Source organism: Euprymna scolopes, chromosome 45 (genome assembly GCF_053919585.1).
Source record: "Euprymna scolopes isolate OS-2025 chromosome 45, ASM5391958v1, whole genome shotgun sequence".
Classification (NCBI taxonomy): Eukaryota; Metazoa; Mollusca; class Cephalopoda; order Sepiida; family Sepiolidae; genus Euprymna; species Euprymna scolopes.
This window is the reverse complement of record NC_136526.1, coordinates 40,564,174-40,584,742: the sequence shown is the minus strand read 5'-3', so window position 1 is coordinate 40,584,742 and position 20,569 is coordinate 40,564,174. Positions and strand designations below refer to the sequence as shown.

Sequence of the window (20,569 nt, the reverse complement as noted above, 5' to 3'; positions counted from 1 at the left end):
GAACAGGTTCTTGATTAGTACTTTCTACCCAAGTCACCAAGCAACTGAAGCAGCAAGAAGACTCATCCTCTGACATTAAAAATCAGAGTATACAATTACAGAAAACAAAAAAAGTTCTATTTATAGACACTGGCGATAGGAATTGACCAATCAAACAGAACCATGCTCTGCTAACAACCAATTAAAAACTGGAATCAGTTTCAATTTAAAAATCCGAGTGATCTTTCTAGTGTAGTTCCAGTGATGTCTCTCTCTCTCTATATATATATATATATTTCAGCAGAGGAGCAAAGAGAAGTTGGTCAGTTTGGTTTTCTGACATTCAGTTGCTTTTCAGTGGTTCTCACAAACAGATGGTCTGTTTGTGTTTAATTGTACGCTAATACCTTGAGATACGAATGTAGTAAGATAAGATTCTTTGGCAATATAACGATACATTGTATCTATATTTATGCCCTAAGATAGGATTCTTTTGAGGCCAAAATTGCACGATGCCAAAAAAATTAAATGAAAAGCCCACCACCACCACCAAACAATACAAAATGCAAAGTATGCTTATCATAGGCTAAGTTATGCTATTTCAGCTCTTTCCCTCCCTGCTTCCTCCTCCTGGCTAACCTTTGTTAGCTGCTCATCCCTGTCTCCATGGTAAGTTGATTCCAATTTTTTTTTTTTTTTTTTTTTTTTTTATTACTCGTCCTTTCTATTACACTAGCAGGGGGTACCCAGCCCAGCGATGCCTGGGTGTCTTGTGGTAAATCAAAACTCCGGGGGTGGGGGGTGTTAAATAATAATAAAAAAAATATGTTTTGGTAGGTGAGTATGAGAATCGAACCCGTATCCTTGAGTTGGAAATTAATGCGTGAAAAAAAAAAAAAAAGTGCAACGTGTTACCATTGGGCCACCACGACATACAGCGTAGACGCGTTTGAATTTATTTATTTAACTATAAAAACAGGCGTGTGCAATAAAAGTTAACTCTGCTGCTTCCATTTGACCTAATTAAGAAGGTCAAATAGAAGTCACGCAGCGTTTGGGTTTGTTTACCCAAATTTGACTGTTTTTTCCCCCAACAGATGTTGGGGAGGGGGAAAGCAGCTCCCAATTGTCCAGATTGAATAGCAACTGTCTGATATACAAGATTGATTAAAGCTGATTGCTTCTGGACGTTTTTCCCGGCGCAATGCCGCGAACACGTCCGTTTGAGTTTAGTTTCACTTTATTTATACTAAAAAGCCCAATCAACACGCAAGAAGCCAAAATAGCAATAATTTTGTAAAAATCAACATAAATAAATCTATATGCTACGCTCTTTCCTAATTCCTAGATATTATTATATAGGACCTATATAAACAGTTTTAAGCGATAGTAACGAACCCATTTTGTTTTGATCTTGTCCCCCACAACACACACACCTCCAAACACTCAAGCAACGCTGGATACCCCTGCTAGTTGTTTCTAAATCCCTCATGAATATAGAATAAGTAGAAGCAATTGTTGTGCTTTGTCATACATTGTCATTAGTTAGTAAAACAGTCAGTGTATGTCGGTCTGTCATGCATTTTAAATAATATTTTCATCACCAAATTCGCAGATGTATCTTGAGTACTTACTTTTTTGGCCACTGCATGCATCAAAGATGTATATATGACGATGTTGTTAATACGGTAGGTTGCTGCATCTGCGGTCTGTTGGTTGATATAAGAATAAAACTTTACGGTTGATATTGCCTTGTCAAGCTGAAATAGAAAAGAAAACACCACTTTTAATGAGGGTATTTACAGATTTAATCCTACCCAGAAAAAAAAAAATGCTTAATATTTAAGATAAAGCATCAACACGTGAGGAAATAACTAGCAAAATAGAAATACAGAACTGCTAGTTTGCGTAAAAATTGAAAACTTTGAAAATTGGGTGCTTATATTATTATTTCAGATTAAACGTATCCAAAGCTTGCTAAAATTTGACAAGATTATTTTTTATAGTTTTTAATAATTTTAGATATTCCTTTTTTTCTTTCTGTTTCTTTTTTAAATATTTCTTTCAAAAATTCGTTTCAAAATTTATTAATAAAATTATTAGAACTTCATGTACATTTTAGCAAACTTCAAAAATTAGATGGAGTTATCCCCCTTGACGCCCTCCTCTCCATAGCTAAAATTGCTAAAATGTCTGCATTGCGAGGGATCCAACTAAAGTTTAATTTTCTTCTGTAAAGAAAAAAAAAACTACTTGATAAAATTAAACGATTTTTTAATGAAAACTTCATTTCATAACGGGCATGTACATCAAAGAGATTTTTCTTTATCTTCGTTTTTTATGTCTCCGCTACACTGCATAAGTACAGAACTTTGTAATGCTTGAAAAAGTGATTTAAAAGGATATTGAAAATGATGTCCATGAATCCAGACATCATCAAATGACAAAATCCATTCAGTGAAATTGGTTAATAATAAAATACAGGTAAAAAATTCTGTATTTTATTGTCAACTAATTGTCCATCTAACGCAGCGGATTGCTGAGAACATATATTCCAAAATTCATAATGATTGGTTTATTATAAAAATACCAAACTAAAAAAGAACTCTATATATATATATATATATATTTGCTAATGTTTCCCAAATCTGAAATACATGGAGAAATCAGTCTAATGCTAGGATTATTGTTGAATTCTGGTTTATGATCTTTTAGGGTAAAACGTGGGCACAGTGGTGTATATCCTTCTATCTTATCCTCTATGTTCGTTTTTTCAATTATTTATGCTATTCAGTTCTTCATTGCTTGCTACTCTATACTTTTTATTGAGTTCCTTCATTATTAGGTTGTTGCAGGTTTCAAAATCCATGCTGTATATATTCATGGTTTTGTCTGCTGGAATCATCAAGTTCGGATTGTCTTTAATATTTTTAAAGGTATTAATTGATTTTTTCCATTGAACCCAACAATGGAAAAAATCAATAATACGTTTAAAAATATTAAAGACAATCCCAACTTGATGATTCCAGCAGACAAAACCATGTGTATATATATATATATATATATATATATATTTAAATGAAATATGCAGAAATTTCTCAAGAGCTCTTTCGACTATCATCTCTTCAGGAAAAAAAATCAATAGTAAGCAAAACAATAGTATTGGTGAAATTAAAGGGAATTCAGACGTGCCAAAAATTAAAGAAGAAAAAAACGATTAAAAGAAAGATTTAATCTGTATATACAGCGTTTAAAAGCAACTAAAACTTGGCACAACAAGGGAGAAAAAAAAAAGAAAGGAAAAAGAAAAGAAAAGAAAAGGAAAAAAAGAAAAGAAAAAGAAAAAAGAAAAGGAAAAAAAAGAAAAGAAAAAGAAAAAAGAAAAGGAAAAAAAGAAAAGAAAAAGAAAAAAGAAAAGGAAAAAAAGAAAAGGAAAAAAAGAAAAGAAAAAGAAAAAAAAAGAAAAGAAAAAGAAAAGAAAAAGAACCACGAGGGACAAAAAGGGTCAAAATTCCCAAAAGAGAAATAATGCTTTTGTTGTCTCCTTTTCGAACCGCACTAGAGACAGACTCCAAAATCTTTAAATGGTTTTTGGAGTCTGCTTTGTGTAACAACTCAGAACACTCTATTTTATATTTATCGGCACAGCATGGATTGCCAACCAAATGCTGGCCAATAGGAGAGTCCAAGGCTACAGAAGGAGGAAGACTACCAGATCCTACCCTCCCCTGTTTGATTTTAGATGGAATGTGCTGGTTTATATATATTTAGTAGAAATGGTAATTAATAAAAACTGAAGAAAGTGCTCAATACTGTTGTAGAGCAAATATGCATTTTATTTTTTTTTTACCGTATCTTTCTGTTAAGATACATTATTGCTTCAGCTACCCAGCCGTTTTTTTTTGGGCCGTCTGTAGCTTCCTCAGACTTTTACAGAAATGTTCGTTATGATGGGATGAAAGAGTGAAGAGCGGAAAAAAGAGGAAGGGCACAAGGGGGAAAGGTGGGAGAGGGGTGCTTGTTATGTCGGTAATGTTTTAGTTTTGGAGTTTAAGGACCTATATATATATATATATATATATATATATATATATATATATATATATATATATATACGTTTCCTTATTGTTCTGATGATATAATAAAGTTATATATAACTTTTATTCCTCTTCTTTCATTTAATATATTTGTTTGCTCCGCTTAATAGTGTTGAGCTTTTATCTTGATAAGTTTTACTTTGTTAAAAATATATTCTTTGATAACTGCTCGCTTGCGGAACTCTCTTCTGTTTGCCTGTTTTCCATCTGACTACAATTTGGTTGTCTTCAAGTCCAACGTAAACAAGTTCTTGATGAACCATCCCCTTAAGTAATCGAATTTACCAAATTTCCATTACTAACGATTACTGTATTATCCCACTGACTACTGTACACTTAGTAACCCTTATCCTCGAATGGCCTCAGAGTCTTCATAAGTGGTGACCTCTATGTAAAAAAAAAGAAAAAGACAATTGTGTGTATGTGTACGCACACAGCATAATCACGTTGACACACCAGTTCTCGCCAGGTCACCAAAATTAAGCAACGATTAGCCTGACCAGTACCAGATGGGTAACCATTTGGGAATAATAAGTGCTATATAGGGTGGTGAGACAGCACTACTGTCGAAAGGGAAAGTAAGGTTCCTCCTTCCCTCTGCTAATCTGTGGGAGATCCTTGGCAAGGTTGAGAACCCACTTCAACCCCCGATCAGGGTAAAGTGAGGCCATGGAAAGTAGGTGACTCTAATACGGAACAGTTAGGAATAATTCTGTTCATGGTTTCGTATCTTGTTGTGTTGGGCAGAAGATTTCTTTGGGTACCATGGTCAGGACAATCATGCAGTATGGACAGGACAGAAAGAAACTGCAATTTACTGTCTGTATAACTGCAAAGAAAGCTGTAGCAATACATGAAACACTTTTGAGAAACACTGAATAAGGTTCTGAATAATGAGCAACAATGAATTCATGAATGCCTCGAGGAAAAGAGAGAGAGAGAGAGAAAAAGAATATAAGGTTAAATTTCTGGTGATTATTATCATTGATAATTTTTTGATTGATCTGAATTTATTGAGATTGTCGGACTGACTTCCTCATCTTGGTTGTTATAGTAACAACGTTTCGGCCGTTTTTCCCTCCGGCCTTCATCAGGTGTTTTGTATCGAACTGAGAACCGTTTGTTAGGAGTCTCGAACCCAACCCTTTATTATTACGAGGGTACCGTGTTCGGACTCCAGCTAGGCTCTGGGACATAGTTGCTGATTCTCTGTTTTGAATGTTACTTTTCACTGCCTTCGTTCAGGATCGAACTCAGCACCTTTGAGTAACTGTAAACTTTGATACAACGTCTAGGACCACTTGGCTATATGTCACTAGGACAACCAAGATGAGGAAGTCAGTCCGACACTCTCAATAAATGAAAACACCTCATCTCAAAAATACAGACAATTACTAAGGTTCTGAATAATGAGCAACAATGAATTCATGAATGCCTCGAGGAAGAGAGAGAGAGAGAGAGAGAGAGAGAAAGAATATTAGGTTAAATTTCTGGTAATTATTATCATTGATAATTTTTTTCAAATCTAAGATGAGTGGTTTTGCATTATTTGCAGTCAATTCTAAAATAATTGGATCTCATATACAATTGTATCATTTTTTAACATAGTTTTTAACTTTTTATCATTAAAATTCTGCTATGTAACAATATTGAAGTATAAATGCTAAATTATATAAATTTTGCAATACGTATTTTTAGTGTTTTTTTTGTGAAATATTAATTTTTAGGAAATTAAAAAAAAAAAATTTTTACTGAATAATGCTGTTTTATTATTTGTTTTGTATTGCGGCCAACTGCGTATAACAAACTGACTTATTGCCTTTATTTTCAGTTATTTTCACTATTTCGAATTAGAAAATGTTGGATCGAGAATATACGATAATAACTGTTTTTTTTTTTGTTGTTGTAAAAAAATTAATTTTAGCAAATCTTATACTTGTTAATTTGATATAGAATTATAATGCAAAAGTAAAAAAAGGAAAAGAAAAAAAGAAAAGAAAATGAAGCAAAACAGAAAAGAAACAAGAAAATGGAAAAGAGAAAAAGGAAGAAAAAATAAGATAAAGAAAAGGATAAAAGAAAAAGATAAAAGAAAAAGAAATAAGAAAAATAACTAAAAAGCAAAAGGAAAAGAAAAACAAAGAGAGAAAAAGAAAACAAAAAGAAACAAGAAAATGGAAAAGAGAAAAAGGAAGAAAAAATAAGATAAAGAAAAGGATAAAAGAAAAAGATAAAAGAAAAAGAAATAAGAAAAATAACTAAAAAGCAAAAGGAAAAGAAAAACAAAGAGAGAAAAAGAAAACAAAAAGAAACAAGAAAATGGAAAAGAGAAAAAGGAAGAAAAAATAAGATAAAGAAAAGGATAAAAGAAAAAGATAAAAGAAAAAGAAATAAGAAAAATAACTAAAAAGCAAAAGGAAAAGAAAAACAAAGAGAGAAAAAGAAAACAAAAAGAAACAAGAAAATGGAAAAGAGAAAAAGGAAGAAAAAATAAGATAAAGAAAAGGATAAAAGAAAAAGATAAAAGAAAAAGAAATAAGAAAAATAACTAAAAAGCAAAAGGAAAAGAAAAACAAAGAGAGAAAAAGAAAACAAAAAGAAACAAGAAAACAAAGAAAAAGAAAGCAGTATTCCTCTAAAAAGAAGAGAATTCACACCCCCAATATAATATATATATATATAAATCTTCAAGAAACTTACCATTCCTATGAATATACAAGTTTGAACATAAGATTCAAGATCATTGTTGAAAAATACATTCATTTTTGCAGTATCTTTCTTTACTTTCTGATGAAGCTCCTTTTTCTTCTTCGCATTCGTTTGCTTCTTAGTCAACGACTTTTTGTTTTTGTTCAAACTGGGCACCACCTGGGCCTTTTCATTACCACCAACATGGAACGACGCATCCTCATGACCCACCATTTCAGTTGCTTCAAATTCGGAAAGAAATCCAAAATCTTCCGCACCTTCTGTCATTAGTTCATGATCGTGGTCCAAACACGCCTCGTAATGTTGATCTGCCTGGCAATCGTCTGCTTCGATTTGGGTTTGCTTTTTTATCTGAGCCTCTGAGAGAGGAGGGACTGGTGCTTGCTCTTCTTGGAATGGATGAGCATCAGTTTTTCCAAACCCAGGTGCCAACTGTACGTCTAACGACAAGTCCACATTCTCCTTAGTGCTGGCTCTCTTCATCTGCGCGGAAAACGATTCCACATCGTTCAGCCATGATTGCTGGTTGCTCACTTGTATCTGAGACACCATCAGCTTCTCTACAAATGCTGGGGTCATATTGTTGGGCGGAACTGCCTCGGCAAACCTTTCGATGATGCTGGGATGTTGCAAGAGTGCCCCTCTGCTACTCAGGGGCCAACGATCTTCAAAACTACCTTCGTGATGAGCAGTTCGTAAGATGTGAAATTCATCGCTAGAACCCTTCAGTTGACTCAGTCGAGCATTCAGTACTGGAAAATAACAATAAAAATAGACATGGGTTAGACATTGCGGAGGAAGGCGATAAGAAAGGCATCGGATTAAAAAAAAAAAAGAAAAAAAGTTGAGTATGCGTGGTCAGGATGGGTTGAAACAGCTCCAATGGAGTTAACTACATCATGCGTCAACACCACCCAAACTCAACGACCAGCTGCAGAGTCAGTGGCATGATCTATTCATTTGCGGTTCCAGCGTTGGACACCAAAAACGTGAGGACCAGATACGAGTTCCATGTCTGCATTTACCGTTGCAAACTATACCTTTGAATTGGCCACTTCACTGCTTCCTCCAACCAGTGGGTGCATCGGGTGCTGCCATTTTACGGATGAATACCTCATCCCGAAAATAATCTATGAAGATTGCTTGGTTCCAGTTCTATTGCTATGTATATCTTCAGATATTTCTTATCTTTAATTCCATTCTATGTTTCCGATTGTCTTGGAGATTATTTCTCTTGTATTTCTAAAAGTTTTTCTCTTATCGAATTTGAAACCTGGATTTTTGTATTTTGGATGTGCTCAACTTTCTGATCATGCATTTTCCATCTTGGATTTTATTTTTATTTTTTTTACAAAGGAATCACCACTTATCAAAGCCCAGAGGCCACTCGAGGATAAGGGTTAAATAGTGTACAGTAATCAAAGGAACAATATCATAGTAATCGTTAGTAGTGGAAATTTGGTAAAATTTGATCACTTAAGGGGAACGGCTCACCAAGAACTTGTTTACGTTGGACTCGAAGACGGCCATATTGTAGTCAGCTGGAAAGCAGGTAAATGGAAGAGAGTTCCACAGGCGTGCAGTTCTAAGAAAGAAGCTTTGTTCATGGAATCTACATTTGGGTTTAGGCACAGATAAAGAATGGGGGGATTATTAATAGTGTTTTTAGCTAGATGAGTGTTTCTCATTAATGTTTGACAAGGGGGGACCATAGATTGGAGCTAAGACGAGCACTTCCCATGAAAATAATGATAAAGCAGAGACAGGCTCACAACATCTCTCCTGTGAAGAAGAAGTTGCAGAGAAGAGAAAAGGGCATCCCCCACTAAGCTATGAAATCTATTTTGAACTCTGTCAATGCAGGATAAGATCTTTCTAGCAGTTCCTGCCCAGATGTGGCAACAATACTCCATCCTTGGACGTACCTGGCTCTTATATAGGTAGAGAATTGCATCAACAGTGAGATATCTACTGGATCGATAGAAGGATTCCACCATTTTTCCAGTGACCTCGGCAACGGATTTGATGTACGTGTTCCATTTCGGATCAGAAGTAAAGGTCAAGCCCAGAAGTTTGTCAAAACATTCCAATTGATTCCAGACGGAGATTAGAATGTTGATGATGTAAAGTTAGAAGCTTGGTTTTAGATGCATTAAAACTAACCAACCACTTTTTTCCCTCATTATACCACATGCTCAAGATCAGAGGAGAGAGAATCAGAGAGAACGTGGTCGTTTACGGCCTTTGATGAACGTGGTCGTTTACGGCCTTTGATGATAGTGTCATCAGCATAAATGTCTATGAATGATCTAAGGATGTGATTTGGAAGATCATTGATGTAGATCAGGAAGAGAGTTGGACCCCTGAAGGGACTCCAGCATTAATACTATGAGCTTCTGATTTCTGCCCATCAATCACTACTCTTATGAACCTATCAGAGAGAAATGATTTAATAATTGAAAATAGCTGAAATAGCTGGAGACCTTTATGCCATACTCTATCAAAGGCATATATACTATTGAATTGGAATTCATTATTGAGATGAGTATTATTTATTAATTTATTTATTGCGGACTATTATCCTCATCTTTCTTAGTTGTTATTTCACAACTTTCGGCCAACTATTCCTCTGGCCTTCGTCAGGTGGTAAGAATTTCCTAACTGCATTCTCAGCAATTACTGCCATCCATAGTTGTTGTCGTCTCACCACGTTTTTGGCCGAGTAAGCCTCTGGCCGGCTTTGGGTAGGATTGAAACTGCTATCTTCAGACAATTCTCACCTGGATCCATAGAGATTCAATGACTATCCACTGCATCACGGGCCCCGAAGTATTATCCTGACGAAGTCCAGAGGAATAGTTGGCCGAAACGTTGGCTAAGAAAAGATAAGGATAATAGTCCGCAATAAATAAATTAATCTATCAAAGGCCTTTGATATGTCAAGAGCAATTGCCCTAGAAAGGAAGCCTCCTTCGAGAGATTCACTAATCCTATGAAATATAACTGTAAGCACATCTGCTGTAGATCTAGCAGAATGGAAACCATATTGCATGTCACTAAGAAGGTTATTTTTGCTGAGGTGTTTTACTACTTCTCTATTTAACATAGATTCCAGCAACTTACTCATGACGCACAGGAGACTTATTGGTCTGTACTGAGAGGGAAATGAACGATCACCTGAATTCTTAAATACTGGGCATACTGATGAGATTTTCCAAGGTGTTAGGAAGCAATTCTCCTTAAAACAACGTTTAAACAATTTTGTAAGTGTGGGCGCTAGTTCTGGTTGAATTGTTTTAGTACTATAATTGGAATACAGTCAGGGCCGGTTGCTTTACTGGAATCAAGGTTTTTGATTAGCTTGGCAACATCACATACAGATATTTGTATATCACATAGCATGTTTTCTGATACAGGAGGAAATATTGGGGGTTGGCGGCCTTGGTCGCAAAGGGTAGAATTAGCTGCAAAGTTCTAGGCAAAGAGTTTGGCTTTGTCTGATGCTGACGAGATTACCTCAGGTCCATTGATGATAGTTGGGATAGAGCACATGCTTCTGTTCAGGATTCTGTTTGCTATTTGCCAAAACTGGTGGAAACCAAGCCGCTGCTCAGCTACTTTGGACTTGATGGACTGATCATACAACTCTCTTGCATTCTTTATTACTTTCTTACAATGGTTGCTGGCAGTCTTGAAAGTGGCTTTAGTCTCCATACATCTATTACATTGGAAGCAATGGAAAAAGTGATTTCTGTGCACAATGGCAGCAGCACATTCTGGAGAGAACTTATTGGTCTGTACTGAGAGGGAGATGACCGATCACCTGAATTCTTAAATACAGGGTTTACTGATGAGATTTTCTAGGGTGCTGGGAAGCAATTCTTCTTAAGACAATGTTCAAACAGCTTTGTTAAGAATGGTTTTCTGAAAAGTAATATGATTTAGAAATTCATTCTTAACATGGGGAGGGCGTTGTTAACTATTCTGTTCCTACACAATACTTGTTATTTTGCATACCATTCGTCGACTATTTTCAATCGTTTATGAAAAAATTCAAATAGCATTTTGTACATTTCACAACAAAATAAAACAAATCAAATTTGTTTTAAAAGAAAAATAAATCTTTAGTTGTCTCACCATTTTCAATAAATCGTGAGGAAAATATTTGATAAAAAATATTTCGAATAATATATGCGCATAATATACTCTACCCCTAAGAGCATTTTGTACATTTACAAAAATACATTGATTTATTTAACAACTTACTTAGATTAAAAAATATATGGATTTATTTAACCACTTAAATTAAAAAATATATGGATACATTTAACCACTTACTTAAATTAAAAAATATATGCATTTATTTAACAACTTACTTAAATTAAAAAATACATGGATTTATTTAACAATTTACTTAAATTAAAAAATATATGCATTTATTTAACAACTTACTTAAATTAAAAAATATATGGACACATTTAACAACTTACTTAAATTAAAAAATATATGGATTTATTTAACAACTTACTTAAATTAAAAAATATATGGATTTATTTAACAACTTAAATTAAAAAATATATGGATTTATTTAACAACTTACTTAAATTAAAAATATATGGATTTATTTAACAACTTACTTAAATTAAAAAATATATGGATTTATTTAACAACTTACTTAAATTAAAAAATATATGGATTTATTTAACAACTTAAATTAAAAAATATGGATTTATTTAACAATTTAAATTAAAAAATATATGGATTTATTTAACAACTTACTAAAATCATAATGTAAGAATCGTTGGATACGTTATGAATAAATTCTGATGCAACAAACTCGTTTATCTCCCAAACTGTCATGGACGATTTTTTTTCACATTCAGTGAAAGGAAAAAACTCAGTAATTTTTTTTTTAAGCTTTGATGAACACAAGTCTAGTTGAGTAGGGAGTTCAGAACATTCACATTCACAGCACCTAAGTATCGAAACTGGATAATATATGAGTATAAAGTACTTTATTAAAACAAAACAATTTTACGTTTCTGAATTTTTGAGATGAGGATTGGTTATTCCTATTATTATTCATCGGACTACTATTCTCATCTTGAGTGTCATTTTCACAACGTTTCGGTCGATGTAACCTCCGACCTTCTTCAGGTCTATCTTGTTGGACTCGGGAATGTTTCTGTCGAACTCGGTAATAGTAATAATTAGTAATAAATAGTGATATTTACAACTAGAAATAAAAATAGGTTTAAGGCTCCTAAAATTTGTACTAGAATTGTCCGCAAGGACCCGTGGTGCAGTGGTTAGAGTACTTGGAAAAATTAAGGTCGAAGGTTCAATCCTCAGTGAGGGCGACCGAAAAAAAATACATTTGCAAATTACTTAGGACCTCTATCCAGTCATGGCTGACGAAACAAGAGCACACTACCCCTTAATCTTAAAACAACATATTTGAAGTAGGATTACGCCCATAAAGTGAATGCGGTATTCAGGTGATTAATTAGTTCAGAGTAAGCTTTAAAACATTTTAAAACAGTTTTGGCTCAATTGTTATTTTCAATTTATTGTCGAGTTTTGTTGCAAATCAGAAAAACCAATAATTTTTAGTACACACCATTTTAATTAAATTTTATGAGAGCATCTAAGAAATCAAAATGAGACAATATCTGGAACAAATATTTAATTAGGAATTGAATTTGAAATAATTACTCTTTGCAGGTGTAATTTATAGTTAATTCCCAATTATTTGTTACTTTGAAACAAAAAAATCTAACCTCCTTTGACAATGTCTTTTATGTTATATATCTTTTTACAAATTAATAATTAAAACTCCTACATTTGATAAGATGATAGTTTAAATTGGTCAATAAATATTTGACCTTCAATGAATAATGAAGAAAGTCTATGCGTTCAGCTTTTTTTACTGCATGCTGGCTTTCTCTGACTTAATTATAAATGGAGATTTTGTCTAATGAAGATTTATGTATCATTTTCAGAACTTTTGGTTGCTGTAATTGTTGTAGACCCGTGCTAGGGCTTACAAATGAAAGAAACCGCAAGTGCGTAAAGTGTATAAAATATAATATGTATTTATCATAAAGAATACAGAAGCAACTAAAGTGGTATGAGAGGAACGTGTTCATAGCATGCGGTTAAACATGGCATGAATGTCTCCATTTTGTCTTTGAAACCAGTGGTATTCATAGGACTGGTTGATTCCACTTAGTTCTGAAATAGGGGTGATTTGTACCCCACAACAGTAACCTCCAACCTTCTTCAGGTGTATCTTGTTGACCTCTGGAATGTTTCTGTCGAACTTGAGAATTTGGACGGAATTTTCAATGGAACGCTTTATTTACTTCATGGAGGTAGCATGCTCTTGTTCCATCAGCCAGGGCACAGTGGTTAGAGTACTTGGAAAAAAGTCAACTGCCGAAGTGATATTCTCCTGAAATTTGAAGGTTCAATCCTCAGTTTGGGCATCAAAAAATGAATTGCAAATTACTTAGAACCTCTATCGAGTCATGGCTGATGGAACGAGAACATGCTACCCCCATGAAGTAAATAAAGCGTTCCATTCAAAATTCCATCCAGATTCATGAGTTCAATGGGAACATTCCCAAGTTCAACAAGATACACCTGAAGAAGGTCGGAGGTTACATTGACCGAAACTTTGTGAAGATCACACTCAAGATGAGAACAGTTAATCCGAAGAATCCAAATAATACGAATAAGCTCAAAAAAAATCAGAAATGTAAAAAATAAGATGTACGTACGTTGGATGAGTTCTGAATGAACGCCGAGATCTTTCAGTGTCGTCTTTCGTGATTTCATCATGTTTTTCACTGAATTTATCTTCGGCTGCACAGAATAAAGCCGAGTCATTTTGTTGTGGATTCCACCTGAAATCATAAAAAAAAAAAAAAAGTTTTTGTTTATTATTTTAATGTTGAAAAATAAAAAAACAAACAAAACCTTTTTTGTGTGTGAACCTTAAAATAAATTTTAGGTTTAGTTTGGTTAAAATTCCGTAGAAACACCAAAACATGTATTGTGTTAATTCCTATTTTAATCATGTAAATTATTCAGAGTAAAACGAGTATCGGTATTATGAGGTGCCTTCAATAAGTTTCCCGCCTTTTTTGTACAGACATTTAAAATTATCGTAGATTCTTGAAAATTTAGTATGTTATTTAGGTTACCAGAAATACAAATACAAATACTTTTATTCCTCAATCTCAAAATACAAATAAAAATACAATAACTGATTTAAACAAAAACAAATATAAGTACTTTTTTTTCAAAGTAATAAACAAATCTGAAAATATGCAAAAAAAAAGAAGAAAAAGAAAATAAATATTTCCTTCCAAATTTGACATCTACATTACATTCTATATCATGTCCGCATTGCATTTTATTATCATTAGAGCTCTGAAAGTTTCCTTTTCTCTCTCTCTCTCTCTCAAATATAAATACAAATACAAAATACTATTTTCCTGGATGCCATAATACAAATACAAATTACTTTTTCTTGTGATGTTAAAATACAAATACAAATACAATTACATTAAAATTGTATTTAAATACAATTGAAATACAAATACAATTGTATTTGATCCAACCCTAGGAGCCAGCAACAGTCATTCCATTGAGGTTAACCGAAGTGTACAAGCAACTCAAGGATGAACCTGACTGGGAAGAAAATTAAGCAGAGCTTATATACAGCATTCGGTACAGATCCTTTTGTTGCATGGCAACAGTTCACTACCTGGCGACTTCATCCCAATGAAATGGTGGACGTTTATTTACCTGATTTACAGAAATTATCAGCACTGTTTGGTGGTGCCAATGACAAAATATTAAGCTGTGCCATTTTTGGTGTGCTTACCTGATGATATCAGTAGACTTTTGCAAGCGTCGTCATGTATTGACAGATTAACAATGGACGAGTTATTGGCTCGAGCATGAAACATCCTTAAGGAACCAGAACCAATTACAGCAGCAGCCGGCACTAGTCATGCAGCATCTAAATCCTATGGAGACAATGTGGTTCTCTCTCAGCTAACGCTAAGTGTGAGAGCCCTGTCTACTATAAATGTGGGGGTCCTAACTATTTTGCTAAGGAGTGGAAGTGGTACAATGAATGTTTATCCACGAGCACACGGAACACTACAATGTTATCGCTGCAATGAGTTAGGTCACATATCTCATAACTGTTCGGGACGCAAAGTCGGAGACAAGGTACTATCGTCACTCTTGCCCCTTGCCAAACAATGAACACCAGCATTGCCTGTTGTCGGCGTCAAAGTTAATGATGTGCAATGTTCAGTACTTATAGACACGGGATGTTCCCGGTCTACAGTTAGCGCAAATCGCTGTCGGACATGGAGGAAGCCTAAACTGGCATCTAAGCTTCAGCCTCTGTCCCATCGACGAAACGTTGCATCCCTCTGCCTGTTCTACAAGTATTTTAATGGTGAATGCTCTAACGAACTGCAAGCACTTGTGCCCCCACGATGTGAACACCCTCGACAGACCCAACAGGCTGCAAAATCCCACCCCTACACAGTAGAGATCCCTAGATGTAAAAGATCTTTCTACTCCAGTAGTTTTTTCCCCAGAACTGCTAGAATTTGGAATTCCATTCCAGGTCCCTGCTTCCCCAAATGTACTAACGTGCAGAAGTTCAAGTGCAACATGAACAGACATCTTGCTGCTCAAATTCCTACATAGCGCCCCAGTAGTTGTTGCCCCTGATAGTAGCCCCCTACACCAAAGTGGCAATGTGCCTTGTTTGGGGTGAAAATGTAATAAAAAACAAAAAAGTGGAGGTCATGACCATTAATGGCTTATCCTAAGCATGTTGTGGTATAAGGACTGTCATAATTTGCACTGAGAAAAGTGACGCAGCTGAAGTTGATGGCCTCGTGATGCAGAAAAAAACCCTTGGATACAACTTCTTACTTGGAATTGACGCAATAAGAACTCTAGAAGGTGTCATGATTACAGCAGCCGAAGGTATAACACTTGGTAGAGGGAAAGAAGCATGTACAGCTATTTCTAACAAAGAAAAGGACTTCTCTGCTACGTTAACGACAAAGGAAGAGCCTGAACTGCAAGGCGGAAATGGACCATGATTGGTTTGTTGGTTGTTTTGTTTTACGGCATATCAACCCTTTTCAGGTTATTTAATGCCGAATCTGGTGATTTTGAAGAACGATTTTTTAATATAGTATATTTGTTTTTTTAAGTCGTATTCTATTTAACCCATAGTTGGAACCCTAACAGGTACTACCACTCCGGGTCAGAGTGGACCTGGGAGCAATGGCAATTAAAGGGTGGACCATGATTGAATCGCCAGATTGGTTATGCAATACCATTCCAGAGTATGCAGTTTCTACCAAGAATTGGGCTGCATATGAAGAAGAACTTCAGCTGTGGATTGACAACGGTTGGTTAATACAATACCTACAAGAACGTCTAGGACTACCCAAAGTATTAATTCCGCTCATAGCTATTAAGCAACTGACTAAACACACAATTCAATCCGTGATGGATTATCAAGAATAGAATCAGCATGTTGATGCCTTTACCGGGAATGCAGATGTGTGTGCTGCTAAACTACAAGAGTGGCGTCAGAAAGGGAGTAATGTAGCACTGCTGAATTTGAAGAGAGTCTCCCTACAGATACAGGTCTATAAGTCATTGTGGCCAGTTAGACAGTGATAATCAAGGAAAAAAACGATACTGTTTGACACACTTAGGTTTTGGTCTAAATGTAGCACCTTAATGATGACATTAATATCATTAAAACTGTTTTGATGCAAGCTACTTCAGCTTACATTAATGAAGACATAATGTTTGCAGATACGGTTCAAATGAAACTGGAGTCTTTCAGTTTAATAAGCAAAGACTCTAAGCACTTCAAGGGGTGCTCGTGTTGGACCTTGAGGTCTGGGAGGAATATAATATTTACAATGGAAGCGAGGGAGCCCGATTCCAGAGTTACCTAGTGTGTTAACGTGGCATATCACATTTTCTATTTGCGGTAAATTAGTAGGACTGTTTGTGGATGGCTATGAGTGGCAACAGAAGTACTAAAAAGACTAGCAACTGCAATCACAAAAGGATGGGATGACATAGTCAATGAACATTCTCTCCAGCAAATGATGGCTGAAACATTGACTAAACATAGAAACGACCCTGCTCAGGGAGAGTGGCATGCATCCAGACACGAACTGAATGCATGGGTTGAAGTTAGTTCTTTGGCTACAGGCATAGTGTTGGAACAATTGGGTAATGTTGTAGAAGATGCATGCTGGCTTCATCCAAAAAATGATGCCCAGCATATCAATTTGGCGGAACTTGATGCCACGCCGAAAGGTCTTAATCTTGCGCTGCAGTGGCAGACCCAGGCCATAACACCTGCACACTGACTCATTGTGTTTACCACTGGTTGACTGACACCTTAATTAGAAAGGCACAAGTTAGGACTAAAGCCGCAAGAAAAATGTGGATATGAAGGAGACTAGTGATAATAAAGCGTCTAGTTGACAAATACAGTTTGCATTTTGACATTACTTTAGTTCCATCGGAGTAGAATTAGGCTGATAAGCTAACTCGCGTGGCAAAGAGATGGATGAATATAATGAGGCCGGGATCTAATCCTCCATAACTGACATACACAAACTTAACAGATCAGTTAACACCGGATCAGATCCGTGAAATACATCAGAAAAGTGAACATCCTGGAATTCATCAAACCACATATTTTGTCCAAAGAGTGTGTCCTGCAACTACAAAGGCATCGATCAAGACAGCAATACACTTGTGTGAAGAGTGTCAGTAAATTGATCCAGCACCATCTCAATGGCAGAAAAGGAAGCTTGAGGTGGAGGAAAACTGGTGTCGGATAGGTATGGATATAACTCATTATGATGGCAAACATTTCTTGATTTAACAGACTGTGGCCTGACGGGTTTCACGATATGGCGTCTGTTGACATGACAGGATACATCGAGCATTGTGAGACAATTAAGATCCATCTTTTTTGAACGTGGTCCCCCACTTGAAATCTTGACTGATAATGACTCTACATTTCGATGTAAAAAATTTCAGAAATTCACAACCGAATGTGGGATTATTTTCCTGAAGGTAACGGCATAGCGGAGCAGTGTCACTGCACTGTCAAAAGAATTTCAGCCAGGATGCAGTGTTCGATTCCAGAAGCTGTGTACTGGTATAATGTGACACCCAAGAACGATGCAACACCAACTGCGCCAGCCAATGGGATTTACCACTACGAACAGCGTATAAAAGGGATAGATAACAAACCATCAATGGTTAGAATTGTCGACATACCGTATAAAGTGGGAGATCGTGTTTGAGTAAAACCACCAAATGCTCGGTGCACTATAAGGTTAGGCAGTGGACGAATAGAAAAAATAAGTCCGCAGACTATGTTGGTCGATGGTGTCTCATGTCATGTGAAAGATGTCTACTCCTGTTGTGACTCCTCTACCTTGGAGGACGCTGAGGAAGAAAACATACAATTCGAGGATAATCCTGATCCTCTACTGCCCCTTCGGATAAGCTCAAAAATGCTGTCCACGGAACCAAAAGAGGAAATTGTGACGCTGACGGTAGTGATGAGGAAGATGAGAACGAGGAAGTGATACCTCCAATTCTGCGTAGAAGTATATGTCGAAGGTGATCTATGTGATAGTGATATCAGGAGGGGGGTGTAATAGAAATCATCACTCTCGCAAACGACCTCCGGGTTCTGTACACATAGATTCGAAAAAGTTGTCAAAAAACAAATATATAGCAAATAAATGTTATCAAAGGCTAGATAAGTTACTTTTCTACCTAACTGGATATATTTTTTGTGTTTTTATTCAGTGTAACATGTTTATTCAGCTCGAAAAACATGCAGTGTTTACCGATGTATTGGAAAATTCAAAATGGCGGCCGACTCTCTATCGGAGAGGGTAAGTTTGGGAAAAGGTATTATAAAATAATAAACTAGACAAAATACTGTTAGAAATTCGCTCAATATATGTTACCGTGACATAAGTTGACATATATTCGGTTGTTTTTTAATAGTATTTTGTGTAGTTTATTATTTATAACATCTTTTCCCAAACTTACCGTGTTAAAGAGACAGTCGGGCGCCATTTTGAATTTTCCAATACATCGGTAAACACTGCATGTTTTTCGAGCTGAATAAACATGTTACATTGAATAAAAACACAAAAAATATATCCAGTTAGGTAAAAATTTGCCTTTGATAACATTTATTTGTTATATATTTGTTTTTTGACAACTTTTTCGAATCTATGTGTACAGTAATACAACCCCCGACCTCCTATTTGCTTAGTCTGTAAAATGACAGCAGAAAATGTAGAAAAGAAAAGACAAGCATAATTTGGTAGGTCGCTCATTGGTGAACGAATGCCATTAATTTGCATATGTACGCAATTGGAAACTATTCTAAAGCAATAGTACAATTGAACCAATCCTTTTCTCACTAAAATAAACAGAAGTAGTTTAAGTAAAAACAAAAGGAAAAGGGGTACTAGTGCAGAGAGTGATCCGCCGGACGTAAATAATAAAATTATTATTTAAAAAGCCATTCTTAACATGGGGAGGGGAGGGTGTTGTGTACCTATTCTATACTTCAACCTTACAATTGAATAAAAAAACATATCATAAAACTTTAATTAAACTTGGAAATACGATTTAAAAAAAAAATAGCGCGGGTCACTCTCTGCATAGCACCGGAAAAGGAAACACTTACGGAAATAGCAATAAGAAAGCGGTCGACATTTTACGACTGGCATGATGTTATTCGGTCGAGAATTTGAGACGAATCGGATTTGTTGTCGTCGACCGGAGGAGAACACGTGTTTGCTTTGGAAACGTCCTGAGGATAAAATCCGAAGAAACGGATTACGGACTTGGGAAGAGCCCAGCTTCGATCGCAAAAACATTTAAAAATTCGGAATTCAATTTGCAAATTAAAAACAAAATAACAGATGAACACGTGATTTACGAATAAAGAAGAAACATTCCCGTCAAAACCATGTGCACTTTCTTTTCGGATCAAAAATAAAACATTGCGTAGAATTTAACAGTAGGAAGGGGATAATATGTTGATTCTAGCGTTCATAAACTTTGTGTATTTGCGGGTAGACAAAAATAAAAGCGATAAGATGGCATCCGTTGGAAGTTGTTTGCGAAAAATAAAAATTATAAATACAAACAAGGCGAGGTTAGAGATTTTTTGGCCTTGAAAACGGCTGATTGAAGGGCATAATTCGAGAAGAAAATAGAATTATCTCCCCTTAAATATAAATATAGCTTAACTACAGACAAGGGTCCTCAGCCGAATCAAGATTTTATTAAAGATAGAGAAACAAATTTATAGAATATATCCAGAATTAAGCCAGTGCTCGGGATTGAATGGTATTCAATGAAATTTTCACACTCCCATATTTTTATTGTTATTGAAATCGGTGAAATCGCTCATTTTTCAATCCAATCGATTGATTGCCGGCTCTTGTTCGGAGGCGCCAGACTCGGCCCCGGGCCTGTTTGGCCTTCAAGTCAAAATATCTCAAGTGTAGTATCTGTTCCGGCAGATACTGCAATCAAAGACCATATGTGGGGGAAACCCTAACCCTAACTAACCCTAACCCTAACTAACCCTAACCCTAGCCCCACATATAAAACCATTGTCTTGTAGCAATCAGTTATTGGTGAATGTAGGGGAACCC

The 20,569-nt window shown here is 35.6% G+C and overlaps 1 protein-coding gene across 1 annotated transcript in view; it reads right to left on the bottom strand.

The window, feature by feature from the left end:
• LOC145269488 (DNA-directed RNA polymerase, mitochondrial-like) overlaps positions 1-20,139 on the bottom strand; it is a 147,754-nt gene extending 127,615 nt beyond the window's left edge. The window contains exons 1-4 of the mRNA XM_080125213.1: positions 19,591-20,139; positions 13,568-13,693; positions 6,777-7,537; positions 1,614-1,739 (exon numbers count right to left, since the gene is read on the bottom strand). Of these exons, the coding sequence (XP_079981339.1) occupies positions 1,614-1,739; positions 6,777-7,537; positions 13,568-13,693; positions 19,591-19,783 (1,206 nt within the window). The 5' untranslated portion in view covers positions 19,784-20,139. The remainder of the gene's footprint in view (positions 1-1,613; positions 1,740-6,776; positions 7,538-13,567; positions 13,694-19,590) is intronic.
• Positions 20,140-20,569: the final 430 nt, after the last annotated feature.